Below are 20,712 nucleotides of genomic sequence, written 5' to 3'. Positions count from 1 at the left end.
TTGTTTAAATAATTTGAAATTTGTTTGAATAATATGAAATTTGTTTTAATATTTTGATTTTTATTTTGATAAAATGAAATTTGTTTTAATTTTTTGATTTTTATTTTAATAATTTGAAAATTCAATATAATATTCGGAAATAATTTTAATTATTTAAAACAGCACTTATTTGGGCATCTTCAAATGGTAATATAGAAATCGTTAAATTACTTCTTGAACAAGAAGTAATTGATATTAATGCTAAAGATATTTATTTGCTTTATTTAAAATTTATTTTAATGATTTGATATTTCAAAATAATATTTGGAAATTATTTAAATTATTTAAAACAGCACTTATGTATGTATCCCAAAATGGCGAGACAGAAATCGTTAAATTACTTCTTGAACAAGAAGGAATTGATATTAATGCTAAAGATATTTATTTGCTTTATTTAAAATTTATTTTAATAATTTCTTATTTCAAAATAATATTTGGAAATTTTTTAAATTATTTAATACAGCACTTATGTTTGCATCTTGGAATGGTCATACAGAAATAGTTAAATTACTTCTTGAACAAGAAGGAATTGATATTAATGCTAAAGATATTTATTTGTTTTATTTAAAATTTATTTTAATAATTTGGGATTTCAAAATAATCTTTGGAAATTATTTAAATTATTTAATACAGCACTTATTTTGGCATCTTCTTATGGTCATACAGAAATAGTTAAATTACTTCTTGAACAAGAAGGAATTGATATTAATGCTAAAGATATTTATTTGTTTTATTTAATATTTATTTTAATGATTTGAAAATTCAAAACAATATTTGAAAATTATTTAAAATATTTGATACAGCACTTATTTGGACATCTTATAATGGTCATACAGATATAGTTAAATTACTTCTTGAGCAAGAAGGAATTGATATTAACACTAAAGGTATTTATTTGTTTTATTTGATATTTATTTTAATAATTTGAAATTTAAAAATAATATTTGGAAATTATTTAAAATATTTGATACAGCACTTATTATAGCATCTTATAATGGTTATACAGAAATAGTTAAATTACTTCTTGAACAAGACGGAATTGATATTAATACGAAAGATATTTATTTATTTTATTTAAATTTTATTTCAATAATTTGATAATTTTATGGAATATTTGGAAATTGTTCAAAATATTTAAAACAGCATTTATTTATGCATCTGAAAATGATCACATAGAAATTGTTAAAATACTTAAACATTATATAAACAAAGAATAATTATTCTATTTTTTCTATAGAAAATTAAAAAAAAAATAACAATTATGAACTATTTTAATAAAATTCGAATGGGAAGAAATATATATTAAATTTCATTTTGACTTTATTATTTGTTGTAACCATATCGAAATATGAAAATTTATTTTACTTTCTTAAGAAATATCACCTAAAACGTAAAACTACAATTTCGGTTATTGTCACTTTTCAAACAAGCAAGCAAACGTTCAACAGAAAAATGGCTTCGAAGGTAGAGCTAAAAACAAGTGATTTTAACAAATATTTCAAATTCAACCTTGGGGCCTTTATTGTAGACGTAGTTCCAAATATTAATTTCAATATTTACGACTATTTTGAAATCGAAGTTCCAAATTCACTTTTCGAGGAATGGGATTTTGAAGAACCATTCCCATTCTATTGTGAAGCTGAGTGTTCTATTCTTTCAGATGGACATCAACTTATCTGCCCTGTTTATGTTTCATCAGATCAATATGGTCCACCAGTTAATCCTATATTCCCTCCTATATCTATATTTCATTTCATTTCACGCGAGCAGCATTTTTTCAATTGGAATATCAATATTGAACTTCCAATTTTATATCGTGAATTACCATCGAATGCAGTTCTTTCCATAAAGTTTTATGCCCGACTTTTTGATTCTGATCCAAAACTTATAGGTGAATCATCTATTCCTATATTCACTCGCATGAAGAAAAAGTTTCGAAATGGTCCTTTTATTCTTACCTTTGATGATTCCCCAGAAACCAAACTACAGAAGCATCTACGTCATATTGTTACCAAAAAAGAGACTTCTTTTCAATTCATTGATGACACTTTCTTTGATATTGTTTCTTCATTACATCCATCTGATTCCGAAAAATTCTTCCAAGCTCTCCTTGACCCCCTCACACCAATCGAGCTATCAAGCGCTTCTAAATTCGCTAAAGTCACAATCTTTTCGCCATACCAAGAAGACCCATCAATGACCGTTTACTATAGTCCGCTCATTTTGAATTCTATCGGCACGTCGCCACTTTTCAACCCGTGTCAGAAGCTATATCATGATCTTGCTCGTTCTCAATCGTTTACCAAGAGTGGGTATATGAAAGATGCTAATCTAGCCGAGCGCCTTAATCTTGTTAAGTCACTTCCACCATTAGCTGATGTTTCTTCTTACAAAGATCTTTTACGTACGTTTTATCATGAATGTCTTAATGACCAAGCGTTGTTACCAGCATTATTCCGTTCGATTAAATGGGATGAAGATGAAGCTAATCAAGTTTTAGAAGAATTAAAAACATTTGAAACAATTGATATCGAATATGCTCTCGAATTCTTTACTAATCGTTATGAAATACAACCGATACGAGAATTTGCTGTACGATGTATCTCTAAGGTCCCACGAGAAGAACTTCAACTTTACATTCCACAGATATTGCAGGCGGTTAAACAACGATACACAAACGGTCTCACCGAAATTTTATTGAGTCATGCGAAAGAAGACGTTTTGTTTGCGTCGTACTTATATTGGAACGCTTCTATTGAAAAGGATGACGAGAAAATAGGCGCATTATATAATTCTCTTCTAGAAACTGTATCAGAAGAAGTTCATGAGTCATTAATGCTTCAAACAAATCTGATACAATCAGTTGAAAAATTCCTTAAAGCTGCACAAGAAGGAAGTAAAACACCACAAGCAGTAAAGGATAAGGCAACAAAGCTATTGTTGGAAGACCCAGAACATTCGAAACTTCAACATTTTACAAGAACAAGATTACCATTTAAACCTGAATTGTTTACTGTAGGAATTAACCCGAATAATATTAGATGCTTCCAGTCTAAGTTAAAGCCTGTAATGTTAGATTTCATAATTGACGATGGAACTGATTTCAAAGTTATATTCAAGATTGGCGATGACATGAGACAAGATCAATTAATCATCCAACTGTTTAGAGTGATGGATACTATTTTCAAGAATGCATCTTTAGACCTTTTAATTACACCATATGCAACTCTTGCATTTTCTGCATCTTTTGGATGTTGCGAATTTGTTGAAAATTCGAAGGCTATACGTGATATTAAAGATAGTGAGACTGGTCCTAAGACGATTCGAGGTTTTCTTGAAGAAGAATCTAATTGTTGTAATTTTACCATTCAAGAAAAGATTGAGCGGTTCACCAAGTCATTAGCCGCTTATTGTGTGATGACTTATGTCCTTAAAATAGGTGACCGACATGATAACAACATCCTCGTGACGAGGGATGGCCGTTTGCTCCACATCGACTACGGTTACATCCTTGGTGATGTGACAAAACCGTTTACGCCACCGTTAAAATTGAGTCAAGAAATGGTTGATGTGATTGGGCCCGATGGCTTGGATCAGATATGTAATTGGGCTGGCCCTGCGTTTAACAGCTTAAGGAAGAGGGCGAGATTGATACTTGTGTTGATTGAATTGATGTTTACCGCACCATTAAATTGTTTTAAAGAAGACCCTTTTAGTAGATTACATAAGGTGGAAAATAACTTGCAGCTGAATTGTTCCGAAATAGAAGCATTTAACGTGTTGAAACAAGCTTTCTCAAACTCACTTAACTCAATGGCACAGAAACTATGGGAGGCTGTGCACGGTATGGCTATAACTGCAACAGCACCTTCATCGCAATGAGATGCGAACAGTAGAATTGTGACCAAAATATCAAATAAAACGTTTTTGCATATTGTTTTGTTTGTTGATTTGCATTAAATAAAAAGAATTTGATATCTGAAAAAGAGATAATTTGTTATATTTATTTTATGGATTTAAAAATGATTTTAATCAATAGTTCATTTTCGATATGATAAAATTTCACTTATTGAATTGCTTCTTATGTTAATCCGTCATCAGTAATGTATGTTAGCATCATATTGGTATGAATTTTTACTGTCTAAAAACCTCTTAAAATAAGTTCTTATAGTGAAATCAAGAAGCATTAATAACACCACATTCCATCTTAAAAACGTTGTTATTTTTAACACTTCGCACAAATTGTTACCAAAACAATATCAGATTTTTCAGGTAGCTTAAAAAATATAAAATAAATATTGAAATGTTATATAATAAACACAAATAAAAACACATTTATAAACATTTATAAATAATGCTAAAAATGTCATAACAATTACTATAAAAAAGGTACTTTTTCTATGACTATACAGTTTTCGAAGAGATGAAATAAATTGGATTAAAATTGTTTACTTAATTTGTTTTAGTGTTATTCTTAGCAAAGTAAACAATTAAATAATTTTTTTATTTGGAAAGAAGATTAATGTCTTCTTGAGTCAATGGAAGATAATCACTTAGTGTTTTAAATATTTAAAATCGATTCCAAACAATATATTAAAACCTTAAAATATTGAAACAAACATTAAATAAATAAATTTTATATCTTTAAGACTAAAATCGATTCCTTTATGAGTGAGAAGTAATTGAATAATTTCAGCATTCTCAAATTTAGCTGCATACATAAGTGCTGTTTTAAATAATTTGCATGATTTCCAAATATTGTCTTGAAATCGTAAATAATTGAAATAAATATTAAATAAAACAATTTAATATCTTGAATATTGACATCAATTCCTTTTTGCTCGAGAAGTAACTTAACACCTTTTGACTTTTCTCGTTTAGTTAATATGATAAGTGCTGTTTCAAATAAATTAAATAATTTCCGAATAATTTTTGGAAACTTTAAATAATTTTTTGAAATCTTAAATAATACAAAAAAATATTTTGAGCATTAACATCAAGACCTTCTTTTTGGGTAAGTAATTGAATAACTTTAACTTTAGCACTTTTAGCTGCACGTAATAATGGAGTTGCAAATAATAAACAGAAACTCCAATTAAAATTATGAAATTTTAAATTATTAAAATAAATTTCAAATCATTCAAAAAAATATTTTTAATATTGACATTAATATCTTTATGATCAATCAGTAATTTAACTATATCAAAATCACTATCGAATAATGCTATCAAAAGTGCTGATTCAAATAATTTTAATGATTTCCAAATATTATGTTGAAATCACAAATTATTACAACAAATATCATATAAAGCAAATAAATATCTTGCGCATTAACATCAATTCCGTCTTTTTCAAGAAGTAATTTAATCATTTCAATATTACCAGAAAAGACTGCTTCCATAAGCGCTGTTTGAAAAAATTTAAACAATTTCCTAATAATATATTGAAACGTTAATTTAATAATATAAATATCATATAAAACAAATAAATATCTTGTGCATTAACATCAAAATCTTTTTGTTCAAGAAGTAATTTAGCAAATTCATTTTTTTCATGTTCAATAGCATGAACAATTGGTAAAGAAAATATTATGAATAATTTCTAAATAATATTATTAAATCCAAAATGATTAATACAAATTTCAATAATAATAAAAAAACTTTAATTACAGAATTTATATTTTCTTTTCGTACAAGTGCTAATAATAAATCAGGATCGCCTTTTTCAAATACTAAATCCATGAATGGCTTAAATAAAGTAAATAAATTCCAAATATAATATTGAAATAAAAAATAATCAAAGCAAATTGAAAACATTATAAATTAATAGCTGTAACATGGATGTTGATGTCTTTATGCTCAAGAAGTAATTTAAATATTTCATTACAACCATTTTCAAATGCAAATAACAATGGTGTCCCAAAAATTTTAAATTAATACGAAATATTATTTTGAAATAGAAAATTAGTATATTTGACTTTTTCAATATTAACATCAATTCCTTCATGCTCAAGAAGTAATTTTACCAATTCTATATTATTATTTTTAATTGCAATAAACAGTGGTGAATAAAATATTTAAAATAATTATCAAATATTATTTTAAAATATAAAATTATTGAATTAAATATCAAACATGTTAAACAAATGGCAGCATTATTAACATCAATTCCTTTCTGTTGAAGAAGTAATTTAACAACATCTATAGCACCAGAATTACAAGCAGCTTTTAATGGTGTCTTAAATAATATAATAAAATACCAAAAAATTAATTAAATAAACAAACTCACAATTGACATCAACGTCATTCCTTTCAAGAAATGATTTAACTTCATCTAATTTCGAATTTTCGCATGCATCAATGAAATGTTGTTTAAATAATCTATAAAAACAAGAAAATATTGAAACAAAAATCAAAATTATGCCTTTCAATCTCACTTTTAATTTTTTCAGCAAAATTTGGATGATCACTTTCTAGTGCATGCATAACAGCAGTTTTAAATATTATAAAAAAACACCGAATTTTATTTTGATATATTAAATAATAAAAATATATTTTAAATTAAATTAAAAAATGTCTTTGGTTTCCGTATCAACTCTTTTATTTGTACGAAAGAAAGTAGATAAATTCAAATTGTTCCCGCTTTTAGCTATAAACATTAGAGCTGTTAAGAAAACAATGAATAAATTCCAAAAATGATTACCAAATATCAAATCATTAAAATGAATTTTAATACTATCAAATAAATATTCTTTGCATTTAGATCAATATTATCTTCTTTAAGGAGATCTGAAATAAAGGAAAATGAATCTTGTTCTGCAGCATACATAAGACATGTATTAAATAATTTTAATGAATTCCAAATATAATTTATAAACATTAAATTAAAACAGTAAATTTCAAATGTATTGAAGAAACATCTTTAGCATTTACATCAAATCCTTTTTTTTTCATAAGTGCATCGAAAGATTGTATATTTCCATTTTTGATTGCATGATGAATGGCTAACATATTATCTTATAAGAAATTCCAAATCTAAAAATGATATATGAAATTTTTGAAAAAAATATTAAATGTTTGAAATTCATATCTTTGGCATTAATGTCAATTCCTTCTTGGTCAAGAAGTAATTGAGTAATTTGATAGCGATATGTTTCAGCTGCCCACATAAGTGCTGTTTTAAATAATTTAAATAATTTCCAAATATAGTTTTGAATTATCAAATTTTTAATTTGATCTTTAAATAAAGTGTTTAAATATCTTTAGCATTAATGTCAATTCCTTTATCCTCAAGAAGCTCTTTAATTTTGTTTAAGTTTTTAAGTTTAACAGCATTTATTAAGGGAGGATCATATAAAGAAAAAATATATTAAATGATCAAAATAATCTTCAAATAAATTAAATAAATGTCAATGGCGGCATTTTTATATATTTCTGATTCACTAAAAGAGTCAGTATCAGAACTATCAGAAGTATAACTCGTGATACTACTACTGTATGAGCTCATTTATTGATGTGAGGTGAGCCACAAATTTTGTGTTGGGTTAAATAACCGCATCCCATTTTTTCTATGTTAAATGATCGAAAAACACTTTTTTCAATGGCTGTTGCAACAACGATGCATCGTTTTTGGGGCACCCCCGGATGATCATTATTGAATAGTTTATATTCCACGTTAAAGATTTCAACCGTCAAAAATTCACCTCTCGGCCAAGGGGAAAAATGACGGTTGTAAGCTTTCAATTCGAAGAGCACACAAACAATTCAAAAAGTTTTTGACTTTGCATTGAGGTGTCAATATCGTTTTTTCCTTTCTGCTTCTGAAATATTTTCGATGTTTTCTTTAATGTACTTTACAATACTGAGTTTTAACCTCTTAAGTGATCAAAATCAGGCATCATATTTTTTTGAATGTGATGGATTTTTAGTTTATTCTAATTTTTCACAAAAATCAGAAAATGTAAAAATTCCCAAAAAATTTATTGCAAAATGTAAAAATTCATTATCTTCAAAGAAGGTTTTAGAAAACTCACCTTTTCTTGTCTATAATGAACCAGATTTAATGAATATCATTGATAATATTGTATACATAAATAAAACAAAGAATGGACAAATAGAGCCACTTCCAGGTTATTTATTTTCAGGTATTTCTTTTTATGCAGGAACTAAAAACGTTATGATTCAAGCACCACAACGTGTTTACGATTTACAAATTGAATTAAATTTCTCTCTTAATAACTCAGAAGAAATTATTTCATCAATTGGTACTCTCCATGGAATTGCAGGTCAATTTGATCTACCACCTTTCATCATGAAAAATATAGAGTTCCATTTGACCATATGTTTTAAGACATAGTTTTCATTATTATTTACAAAAAAATTTTAAATCAAATGAAAAACATAAAAATTGATAAAGAATTTGGTAATAGAATTAGAATAATTATTCGGTAATGATAAATATAATAAAGCTATTAATGGATTTAAATATTTTGGAGCGTGAAAAGTTGTTATGAAATTCAATTTTAAAAATGTTAAAGATAATGAAAAATAAATGTTTTACCATTAACATGTTACAAACATTGGAACACAAGAAAAACATTTAACAGAACTTAATATTAAATATGTTAAACTTTATTACTGATTCTTTGATTTTAACTTTGCAAAATGCCTTTCTACAACTTCAACCGGAAGCGCGTATACTGGATCCATCTTTGGAACTCCATATTCCTTAAGTTTATCAAACAACGAAAGCCCAGCAATGCCAAGGAACGTATGGAATGGGTCTGCAAAGTTTCCAGGGCGATCACCGATTCCACCATCTTCAGCATCTTGTGAAGAAAGCACGAATTCCTGCAATTTGTCGGCGTCGACCCATTTCTGCTTCCCAATCATTGCTATTGACGCGCCAACCCACCACGAGTAGCAAACATCGGGAAGCTTCTCAGGGCGACCGTTAAAACCGCCCTTTGGATCTTGTCTTTCTGAAAGCCAAAACCCGAGAGATTCGTGGTCTATTTTGTCGATTGCGTTACAGATCGAAAGGGATGTAAGGACTGTAAGTACTTGGCCTGCATGTGACTCACAACCTTCAACTACACCAAATCCTCCATCGAAATTTTGGCATTTGATAAGCCATTCAACAGCTTTGTCAACATTGACGGCATCTAAATGTCCTAATAATGCAAGACTGGCTAATGCACAATATGAAAATCGTGTATCAACTTCTCCCCATTTATCACCCATAAATGAACCATCTTCAAGTTGTAATGTCTTGACCCATGAGACTACTTTGTCGGAATCAATGCGATCAAGACAATCAAATAAAATTAATACTTGGATCCCTGATAAGGTTTGATGAATGTGTGGATCATTTCCAACATTGCCTGCAATTCCTCCTTCAGGTGTTTGGCAGCTGACTATGTAGTCAACTATTTCTTCTTTGTTGACTTTGTCAATTCCGCCAAGAAGATAAAGAGCTGAAAGTCCCCAGTAATAAGTATTTGTACGAATTGGGTAGGTCTTCATTTGTTCGAGTGAATCCTTGTCATTTAATAACTTTAGAAGAAAATTAATGTGCTTCTCTTTGAGTAAAACAGTGCCCATTTTAAAAAACCGTTTTCGTTTGAACAAAACCGTCAAAAGTGACATATAAAATGTTTTGTATCAGCTTCTGTGCATTTAAAGCTCTTTTTCATTAATTTGCTTGATAATAAACAATCATGCCATGATAAGGTTTGTATATCTATGATTCCCAAATAAATGTAAATAATTAAAAAATTTGGAATTAAATTTAAATATACTCAAGTGAACAATATTAAACAAGTAGGATGTGGATTTGCTTCAATGATTGATATTTTATATGAATGTTCCGATTATTTTCTTGAAAAAAAGATCTTATTTTTAAACGGCCTTCTTTTATAAACGTACATCGAAACTTATGTCTGGCTTGCATCAATATGTAACATTAGATGCAAGCACAATAGAAAGGAAAGCAAGGAAGAAAAGAAAACCAGGTTTTAAAGAAAATCAAGAAAATTTTACCGGCGGTATATTATCTCCATTTTATCCAAAATCTCAGCAATACAATTTTATAGGGTTGGATGTGCAGGATAGCAATCGACCTCTCCTTGTTTTCCCAGATGGACATATTTTTTTAGAAACATTTTCCCCATTTTTTAAACAAGCAAATGATTTTGTTCAACAAATTGCAGAACAACTCACAGATTCTCAATACATTCACGAGTTTCAAATCACTCCTCATTCGATTTTACATGCACTCTCCAATGAAATAACAGAAGAAACAATAATTCGGACTCTCGAATTATTTAGTCGAATTCCAATAGCAGACGATCTAAAAACAATGATCACAAGTACTTCTGGAACAGCGGGCAATATTATAATTATTGAAAGTAATGATAGATTTTTCATTCAATGTTCAGAAAATCCCATTTTCGAATATCTTCGTTCAACACTTTCAGCATTTATACCCGAGAAAGATCCAAACAAAGATTACTTTGAGATACGAGACCAAACTATTCTTCCATTTCTGATATCTGGTATTGGTATTACTTCTTTTGATTCTCAAAACTCAATAATTCGTAGATTTGAAGTCGATTCGACCAATGTTGAAAATGTCAAAAAAGAATTACGTCAAAACCTAAAAATTCCATTTATTGAAGAGTTTGATTTTGTAACTATGAACTCAAAACTTGACATTGAACTTGCTCATGAATTTAAGTTAATGTCATATCAACAAAGTGCTATAGTTAACACATTTAAAGATGGATTTGCGAAAAATGGCTTCATTGTTTTACCATATGGAACAGGTAAAACCATTGTTGGTATATCCATTTTATGCACAATGAAAGTTTCCACGCTTATTTTTTGCGAAACAAAAAAAGATTTGAATTATTGGTATAAAGAATTACAATACCGTACTAACATTAGCCCGAATTTACTCATTAAATATTCTCCAAATATAGTCATAGAATATCCTGATGACCCATATATTTTAATTATCACATATTATGATTTTATGCGGAATCATAAAAAACATGGATTAAGTGGCCAACTTGCATCTGTTCAATGGGGGCTGGCTCTACTTGATAACATCCAATGTTTTTTTTCACAGAAATCAATTTGTATTTTTGACATTGTGAAAATCAAAACTAAAATTGGATTGACACCGACTCGTCTTAAATCAGATTTATCTGTTGTTGACTTTGAATCACTTATAGGCTCACAAATATATTCGACAACATTTTCTAATCTTATAAAAGAAGGGCTATTTCCTCAAGTTAATTGCTTCGAAGTATACTGTACTATGGCGAATATGTTTTATGGGTCATATCTCAAATCAAATTTAATCCTGAAAAAGCGTATATTATCAATGCTTAATCCAAATAAATTTCGTACCGTTGAAAGATTAATTAAATATCATGAAGAAAGGAAAGACAAAATCATCGTTTATTCTGATGTTCCATTTGTTCTTGATTTATATCATAAGAAATTAGACGAACTCAACATAGAACGACCGTTAATTACTGGCAAAACGTTAAAAAGTGAACTTCAAAGACATATTGACAAGTTTACAAGCTCTCCGACCGTTAATTGCTTGTTTATTTCACGAGTTGCAGATAAGTCATTTGATTTTCCTACAGGTAATGTTTTAATCCAAATTTCATCACATTTTAGTTCTGCTGATATTGAGATAAGAAGAATCAGCCATTTTTTAAGGCCGAAGCAAGGACAAAATAAAACATATTTTTATGCTGTTGTTAGTGAGGATACAAAAGAAATGTATTTCTCAAGAATTAGACAACAAGCTTTAAGGCAAAATGGTTTCGATGTAAATATCGTCAATAATCCAAGAAAAAAATGGAATGTTAAATCGAGATTACATTACTCAAAAATTAAAGAACAAAATGAATTGTTGGATGAATGTTCAAATGCACCAAAGGATTCGGGAATAATTGAACATTTCGAAGATGATGAGGAAAATATCGAAAATATTTTAAGAATTCCACAAAGTTTTGCTCCTTCAAAACCGAAAATAATGAACGCTTATAAGCCCCTACAGAATAAATAAATGTAAGTATTATTCTACTTTGGTTTTATTATTAAAAAAAACTTCAAAAATGATTTTGATAAAACAATTCATAATAATAAAATTTTTTAAAAATATTAAATATTCCCCGAATTACCTTTTTGCTCAAGAAGTAATTTTACGATTTATAAATGACCTCCATAAGATGTTAATATTAATATAAGTGGTGTATTAAATAATTTACATAATTCCCAAACAGAACAGCAATTTTGAAGTACTTTATCAAACCTCATCATATTATTTTAGGAGCATCAATAATTCAAGCTTTTATTCTTGTCATTTTGATTAGTACAACAGTTTTTACATTTGTTTTTAATAAAAATTTGCATTTCCATCACCAACAAAATCAAATTGAAAACCAATGTAATTTTGTGTTTACTACTGCAAGTTCTTTTTCATTTATTCATCTTGTTAACAACAAAAGTTTCAACACATTTGATGATCAACAAACTGTTAATATTTTGGCTAAAGCAAAAGAAAAATGTTACCAAACAGATTCATATAACTGCCAAACATTCTGCTGTATAAATGTCAGTAAAGGAACAGTCATTGATGAATGTCTCCCACCAACGCAATCGTTCAAACAATCGAACACATACTCATACACATTCACGAAGTCGAATACATTATTACCTTCGAATGTAACGCTGAAACTTTTGCTTACGAATTCATATTCCATTACTGAAACTGTTACAATTTCTGGTTCATATTCTTACACATATGTTTTGACTTTAATTGGAGTTAGTTGTATATATGTCAGAACAGATTTAATTTATTATGAATATATTGTGACTCGTTATTCGAAGTTACATAATTTTTATTAAAATTTTTATTCGAATTTCTTCACAATTATCGACATCATAAATCATGTTGAAAATGGTATTTCTCAAAAGGCTTTAATAGGTATTATCTGCGGCACAATAATTGCAGTTTTGCTGATTATGGGAATTGGCATATTTCTTGTGAAGAAATCAAAGAAAAGTAACAGCGAATTACCAGCGAATAAACAGCGATAAAATTCGAAACTAAAAATTCAACTGGAAGAGATATGAGATCAGATGAAGTAAATCAGGAAAAAAATGAACTCGTGTTGGAAGACCGGGACCAATGGATATAAAAATGATGTGTGAAACAATGATAGTAATGTGTCATTTTTCATTAAAATATCACAAAATTAAAAAAATATTTTATACACGCAATTTTTATATAATTACAACGAAATTCAAATAACCAAATTGAAATTTCAGATCTTTTTTCGAGCAAAAATTTATTCTGTTTTTGCACTTATTCTTTTTTCATTTTTTTGAGTTTTGGTTTTTGTTACATTTAAATTTTTATTTTCTTGATCATTAAATTCAATTTTTTTTGTTTTTTGTTTTGGTTCAACGCTTTTGCTTCTTTTAGGTTTATGATCTCGAGTTAACGGCACATCCTGTTTAAATGCAATTTGCTTTTTGCCTTCGGTTTTGCGTTTGGATTTAGTTTTATAAATTGAATTTTTGGCAATTTCTTCGCTCCGTTTGTCAATAAAACGAAGGTGAATCGGTTCAGTTTGGAAATTTTCATTCATTTGGTGAGCATCGTTTTTATGTGTGGTGCTTTTTTCTTGACGATTAAGGAAATCTTGGAACGAGGTTCGTGTTGATCGTGTAGATATGGATCTTCTAGTAGAAGACAAACTCTCACCGCGCGAAGAAATTGATTTGTTGGGTTGTTTGTCAGGATTAGACCTTTTCCATATTGGATCAATTTTCTTATTTTGGAGATATTTTTTGTTTTCTCTAGAACATAAAGAGCTATGTGTAGGTAAATCATTTTTAGATTGCATTGATGGGAGATGAGTTTCTATTTGAGAAATAAGTTTCCCATCTTGATCCCAAAACTGTTCATTTGTTTTTGAACGAATGATTGGTATCATCTTTGATCTTTTTGGTGAAATGGAATCTTCAATTTGGTTTTTATATTTTTGATTTACTCTTTCCCTTAAAAGAGCTGTTCTTCTACTTGGCGAGCTTTGGTTCGTGCCTTTAGAAATACTTGACACAGAATTAGCTCTTTTTAATGCAGAGAAAGAATGCGACATATTGGGAAGATGCACGTTAAGAATTTTTTATATAAATAAAAAAATACTTTTCAACATTTCTTTCATTAGACATATAAAATGATTCTTTGAATTTATTAGAAGCTTATGCGTAAAACACTTCAAGTGATTATATTTATTTAATCTGCTCGTTACAAATCAATAATAAATTGTTAATCATATTAAATATTTCTTACCAAAATTATTGTTGAAATGATTTAAATGTCTTTTAGTTGGATTTTAAGCTTTGTAGAGATCGTTTTTGTTGATTGCACCAGTACAGCCGCCATTGTGATAAATAACTGCTCTGTTACCATTAATTTCTCCAACCACAAAAACTGCATTATACACCCAGTTATCCCAGTGATAGTTTTGACCATAAACTTTTGCTCCTACTCTGACCCTAACTCTGTCGCCAACTCTGATTTCTCTTCTTTCTCTTTCAATTCTCTCTCTTTCTTCTCTTGCCTTTCTTTCTCTTTCTGCTGCTTCTCTTGCCTCTCTTGCCTTTCTTTCTCTCTCTTCTCTTTCCATTCTTTCTCTTCTTTCTCTCTCTTCTTTTTCTCTTCTTGCCTTTCTTTCTCTCTCTTCTCTTTCCATTCTTTCTCTTCTTTCTCTCTCTTCTCTTTCCATTCTTTCTCTTCTTTCTCTCTCTTCTCTTTCCATTCTTTCTCTTCTTTCTCTCTCTTCTCTTTCTCTTCTTTCTCTTTCTTTTTTGATACCATCTATTTTTCTATGTACATCATCTGCTGTTGTATTTACAATTGAAGTAACATCTTGAATAACTTGATTTTTATGAGCGCTGTCATTAGGGGGAATTTGATTGAAAAATCCTTGTGTATTAATAATTTGGTTTTTCAATTGATCGCGATTAATTTCAATAAGTTGATTTGGTGTTTTATCAGCAGATTTAGCTATTTGCGTTGCTTGATTTTACACCTTGTTCTAATTTCTGCAAACGCTGGTTTCTTTTGAACGTTTGCATTATATTCATTGCAATATTTTTTGCTAACTTCTTTAAGCTTATTATTTAAATCGTTTTTATGATTGTTTGGAAAGTTTTCATATGTTACTTGTTTCGAAATAATATCATTAAATATTTGGTTTTCATCAACTTTAGGTGATTCATCACGATAATTACTTGCTCTTGATTTTGCATCAATAAATTGCTTTGCAAATCCATCAGCAATTTTAATTTTACTATCAATTAATGCTTGAAGTTTTTGTTTTGAGTTCCTTTGTCGAGTGAATTCATTAGTACTCTCTGCACTAATTTTCTTAATTAAATCACTAATTAATTTTATTTTATCAGATCCTTTAACATCTTCATTTTTAATTGGAACTTGACTTTTAATGTATGTTTCAATCTTCTCAGAAGTACATGAATTTGGATCAATATCTTCAAATACAATTTTACCATTTAGATTTTGCTTGATAAATTCAGATGCTTTGTTAATAAACATTTGTCTATATGCTTCAAATATTGATGCCCATGATCTATACTTATCTTTGTTAATACTTCCATGTACATATTTAGCATATTTTAATATTTGATTTTTGATAAGATTATGTCGAGTTTCATTAAGCTGAATACCATCAAAATATTGCTTAATAAATATCGGAATTTTTTCGTTTGTGTAATTTTCTGGCTTCTTAACTAATACATCAAAATCTTCTTTGTAATAAACATTTTGGAACATGTTTTGATAATCAATAAGAATAATACTTTTAATTTCATCATATTTTTGAGCTGAAAATTGATCCCATTTTGGAAGTGCTGAATAAGCGTTATTGAATATTATTGTTATACGGTTAATAATTATAGATATTGTATTGTTAAGTTCACTTGATTTATATTCTTTCATATAATCAAGTAATTGTTGATTATTATAATTCTTAATGATCCCATCACATATTTGTTGTATATGTGTAGTATCAAATAAATTTTTGTCAACATCTTCTTGAAATGATTTACTTTTCATTAAAGAAAGAATTTGATTTGATGCATTTAAAACTATTTCATCAGATGTTAATGTTTCTGTCAAATCCTCTATATGTATTGTTAATTGTTCATTAGCATTTGACTTTATTTGTATACAAGCATTTGTAAATTGAATAGTAATATATTCTTTAATTAAATTATTATACATTTCAAGTGCCTCTTTTGAAAATGAATTAACTAAGAAATCATTTGCAACATTATTATCTTTTAATATATTTAAACAAAATGTAAAATCTTGTTCTAATAATTTGATACACTTTGGAATATAAACTTGAAGTTCTTCATCAAAAACTTGCTTAAATATATTTGATAGGCTAGAATTAAAATCTGATTTAAATGATGGGATTACTTTGAACTTCGAAAAGAATTTGTAATATTCTTCTATATATGAACATAATGTTTGCCCATCAATTTTAGGTCTACTTTTTATTGTATCATTTATCAAAGTTACTATATCTTGTAATGATTTCCAATAAACATTAAGGCAAACATCATCTTGAGGAACATCATTACTGCATTGATATGGTCCGCATATAATAATATCTATATCATCAAGATATATTTTTGGTATATTGTTATCAACAAAAAAGTCAGAGAAAATCCTTTGTAAAGTTTGTTCATATGATTTTCTGTTTTTATTAGTATTACGGAAATTATTACGATCAATGGTATATCCGCATGCAGTAGAAAAGATTGCTGTCTTTGGATTTGGTGTTTTTAGTTTTGTTTTCATGAATTCAGAAAGCATAAACTTATTTATAAGTTGAGAAACATCATTTGTTTTAGGTGGGCCATTTGTAATAGAGATAGTAATTGTTGCAACTTGGAATAAAGTAAGAATCCCAGAAATTAGATATTGTGAAGAACCTTGAAGTGATTCAAATCCTTCTGTATCACAAAAGAAAAGGTCACAATCTTCTGTATTACTTTTGTTTTCAACACCGCATACTTCTAGTAACTTATGAAGTCTAATTGGACCATAGATATTACATCCAACTGTAATACTATTTGCTGTGTTTGCGGCTTTGAATGGTTCTTGAATAACATAGGTCTTTTTATTGCCTATAATTCCATGTATAAGCTGATTTAAAGTTGTACTTTTCCCACTTCTTGTTGTTCCATAAAAAACAATCAGATGGGGATAATTTGCATTCTTAAAGGCATCTATTACCTCTTGATTTATTAAGGGCACACCATTCAATAAAATGATAAAGTCCATCATCTTCTCCCTTTTGTGCATCATGATCAAACAAATAAAATGATGTGAACATTTAAAGTTGTCACAAATTTTTCGGCAAATTTTTACTCCTTTGACAAAAACAATCATAAGGGTACTTTTGTTGATGTACCTGTCAAAAGTTACTGTTTTGGCTGAACAAAATCTGAAATCATTGATATTGGAGGTTTAAAAAATGTCAAATATTTTGATAGTACATTTAAAACCTTATGAATTTGCATAGAAAAAATTTAACAAGATATTCAAAATTGAATGTGTGGATGTGAATAAACCGTCAGTTGAGGTGGTTAAATGATGATTTTTTTTAGTTTTAATTGATGGTCACATATTAACTCTCATTGAATCAATAATAATATTATAATAAAAATTAAATAAAATATATATACATCATTATAATTAACATCAATTCCTATTTGCTCATTAAGCAATTTGACCATTTTGAGTTACATATATGAGCACTGTATTAAATATTTTAAATGATTCCCAAATATTATTTTAAAGCTTGAAATCATTAAATTCAAAATCAATTCGTTTTTGCTCAAGAAGTAATAATATTACTTCTGAGTTACCATGTTCAGATAAAGAAATAAGTGTTGCTTTAATTAATTCCAAATATTTATTTGGTATTGCTCTTTGTTGAAATAAACAATAAATCAACTAATTTAATTTTTTTAGTGTTAATATCAATTAATAAATTTTTTTGATCAAGAATACATTTTACAAGGAAACTATTTCAAGTCATTGAAGAATAAACCAAAATATCATTTGGGAATTAAACATTTTCCAAATTGGAAAATTAATTTAGAAATGAAATCGAAAACTTCATTCCTTCTTCCAACAAAAACAAAAAGAGTTCATAGTTATAACGCATTATACATTCCTTTTGTATTTCTTATTATCTTTGTAAAGTTTATTTTCATAAAGATAATGGAAAACTTCATTTTTATGATATTGAATTGTAATATCAAATGTATGCTGATAAATCAGAAACATGTAAATATGTTTCACTTATATTAAGATGTATTTATTAATAAAAATTTAAAACATTTAATAGCAGAAAAAAATGCTGCATAATAAATCAACGAAACATTTTATTTATTAATAAAATATGAACACCTTTCATAAGTTGATGGTTCGATAAATTGATTAAAATTAATTATCTTGTGATGATAGATCTCGAAGTTTCATCATTTCGAATTATTTTTGAGATTTTATTCGGATTAACTCCTTCTTTTAATAATTTTTATGAAGTTCCCAATCATTCTTTGAAAGTGTTTTGTAATAAACTGAAAAAGGTAAATATGTTTAATGTTACTGATTCCTTTTTCTTTTAAATATTATATGAAATTTAAAGATTTTTTATTTAAAATTTTTGGTTTAATAAGCTGCTTCCAGGAAGGATGATACAGAAATTAATTAATTAAACGAAATTAAAAGAATACGGATTAACATTATACAAACCCGTGATGAAAGATGTTGATGTTGACACGTTTCCTTCATTTAAAGAAAAATTAGATTCAATCAAAATAATTTGAAATTTCTAGAATTCCTTTGAGAATTCATTCATCATTAATGATTTTACCTGAGTTTTTTGTTGAATTATGACTTTGTTGATTTCCCAAATGAAAAATAAAACAAATTTTCCGTTTCATTGCTTTTCTTGGATCCAATAACTTTTGCTTAATTATACATCTTTTATAGTGTTTTAAATATGTGCATAATTAAAATTAAAATTTGTCTCGATTCATCAGAATAAATAAATTTCGTTCGATAGTAAAATATTGAAATGAGTGAAACATCATGTTAGTTTAATATTAAAGGTATATGTTTATATCAAAAAAAATCATTTTTTATGAAAATCAGCTGATTTTCAAGACGATTTAATCATTTTTTATTAATTTGCTAAATAAAGTAATTACACATCTTAACTTTGCATTGCTTTTTTTACAGTAATGACGACATGTTTCTATAAAAACAAATAAACTTGATAACAAGAATTTTTTGAAAATTGCAACCATAACAAGAATTGACTAAGTTTGTTTGTAACGAAAATCAATTTTAAATTAAATGCAAATCTCAAAACAAGATTCACAAAAATTCGCGGACCTTTCTCGTGCTTTTTTGTACAAATCAATGGAGTGTATATTTCTTCAACGTTGTCCAAATCAAATTCAAGATTTTTGTAATGATGAATATAATTGGTTTTCAATGAACATTTTAACATCTCCCTCATTGCGTAAAGTGGCCAATGTTTCTTATGGCCATGGTTGGTTCAAAATAAGTATATATTTTAAAGCGCATAAAAAAGATCCAGAAATCATTGAACAATGGTATCTTTTTCATCTTCCATATCAACACTCAGAATCGGTTCCTTACTCTAACACTGATTTATCCAGCATTAAACAACATACATATCGATCTTATTCACAAACACTCCGTTCAATTTACTCAATAATCAATGCACTTCCTGTAACAACTTTATCCATTGTCTTAAGTGAGATACAATTAACAAAGCCTCCTATCATTTATGCAGAAGTAAGTCCATTTCAAAAATTTCCTGCAAAAATCGAGAAATTTTGTGAACAAGAAACATCAAGAATACAATTTAAGACAACGTATTCCCCAATTGGCAAGACAACAGTGATATGTAAGTTCAGATTAGATATCTTAACTTTGATTCCATCACCAATTAGAACTGCTCCTCATATTGATCTCTCAGGATCGATGAAGAGTGCACAATCGTATGAAGATTTCGCTGTTAGTGGGCAAGAAGAAGCATATGGAACAAGTATCCCACAATCAGAATATACTCGATTCACTCAATCTGTTTGTGAGGCGCCTCCTTTATCTTTTGTACCAAATGGCGTTGGGCCTATGAGCATTGGTGATGTTTCCCAGAAGAATGAAATGGATATCGATGAATTCATTGAATTTCTCGAATCATATAAAGACAAAAAATGTGAAGAGTTCCCGAAGGTAGGAGATATTTGGCATGAATTTCAAATAATGAATGCCAGATTAGAGAAATTACTTAATAATAATGAATAAATGTTTGTTATTTCACATCACATGTCATTCAATAAGTGAAATGACTTAACGTCTTTCATTTTTGAATCAATAATATTTCTTTATTTTGTGCATTAATCGATACTTTCTCTTTAGGAACTTATTACAAATAATTTTCTAAATTAAAACTTTACATTCTGTTGAGAAAAATTTAATTAATCAATCGATGAAATTTCAATTTTT

The 20,712-nt window shown here is 28.0% G+C and overlaps 4 protein-coding genes across 4 annotated transcripts; 2 read left to right on the top strand and 2 right to left on the bottom strand.

Annotated features, from left to right (window-relative positions):
* Positions 1–1,491: 1,491 nt before the first annotated feature.
* On the top strand, positions 1,492–3,921 carry GO595_003487 (Phosphatidylinositol 3- and 4-kinase family protein; the record flags this gene model as incomplete). The annotated part of the gene is made up of 1 exon (XM_067916513.1): positions 1,492–3,921. One exon carries the CDS (start codon positions 1,492–1,494, stop codon positions 3,919–3,921), a length of 2,430 nt encoding a protein of 809 aa, XP_067776344.1.
* A 4,751-nt stretch (positions 3,922–8,672) lies between these two features.
* On the bottom strand, positions 8,673–9,563 carry GO595_003486 (geranylgeranyl transferase type-2 subunit beta; the record flags this gene model as incomplete). The annotated part of the gene is made up of 1 exon (XM_067916512.1): positions 8,673–9,563. One exon carries the CDS (start codon positions 9,561–9,563, stop codon positions 8,673–8,675), a length of 891 nt encoding a protein of 296 aa, XP_067776343.1.
* Positions 9,564–14,616: 5,053 nt separating this feature from the next.
* Positions 14,617–14,949, bottom strand: GO595_003485 (uncharacterized protein; the record flags this gene model as incomplete). Its single annotated transcript, XM_067916510.1, has 1 exon — positions 14,617–14,949. One exon carries the CDS (start codon positions 14,947–14,949, stop codon positions 14,617–14,619), a length of 333 nt encoding a protein of 110 aa, XP_067776342.1.
* A 4,722-nt stretch (positions 14,950–19,671) lies between these two features.
* On the top strand, positions 19,672–20,511 carry GO595_003484 (uncharacterized protein; the record flags this gene model as incomplete). Its single annotated transcript, XM_067916509.1, has 1 exon — positions 19,672–20,511. One exon carries the CDS (start codon positions 19,672–19,674, stop codon positions 20,509–20,511), a length of 840 nt encoding a protein of 279 aa, XP_067776341.1.
* Between the last annotated feature and the right edge of the window lie 201 nt (positions 20,512–20,712).

The sequence above is a fragment of the Histomonas meleagridis genome (assembly GCF_020186115.1).
Source record: "Histomonas meleagridis strain 2922-C6/04-10x chromosome Unknown contig_204, whole genome shotgun sequence".
Lineage (NCBI taxonomy): Eukaryota > Parabasalia > Tritrichomonadida > Dientamoebidae > Histomonas > Histomonas meleagridis.
The sequence above is the reverse complement of the archived record's forward strand: the minus strand, read 5'-3'. Positions and strand labels throughout refer to the sequence as shown.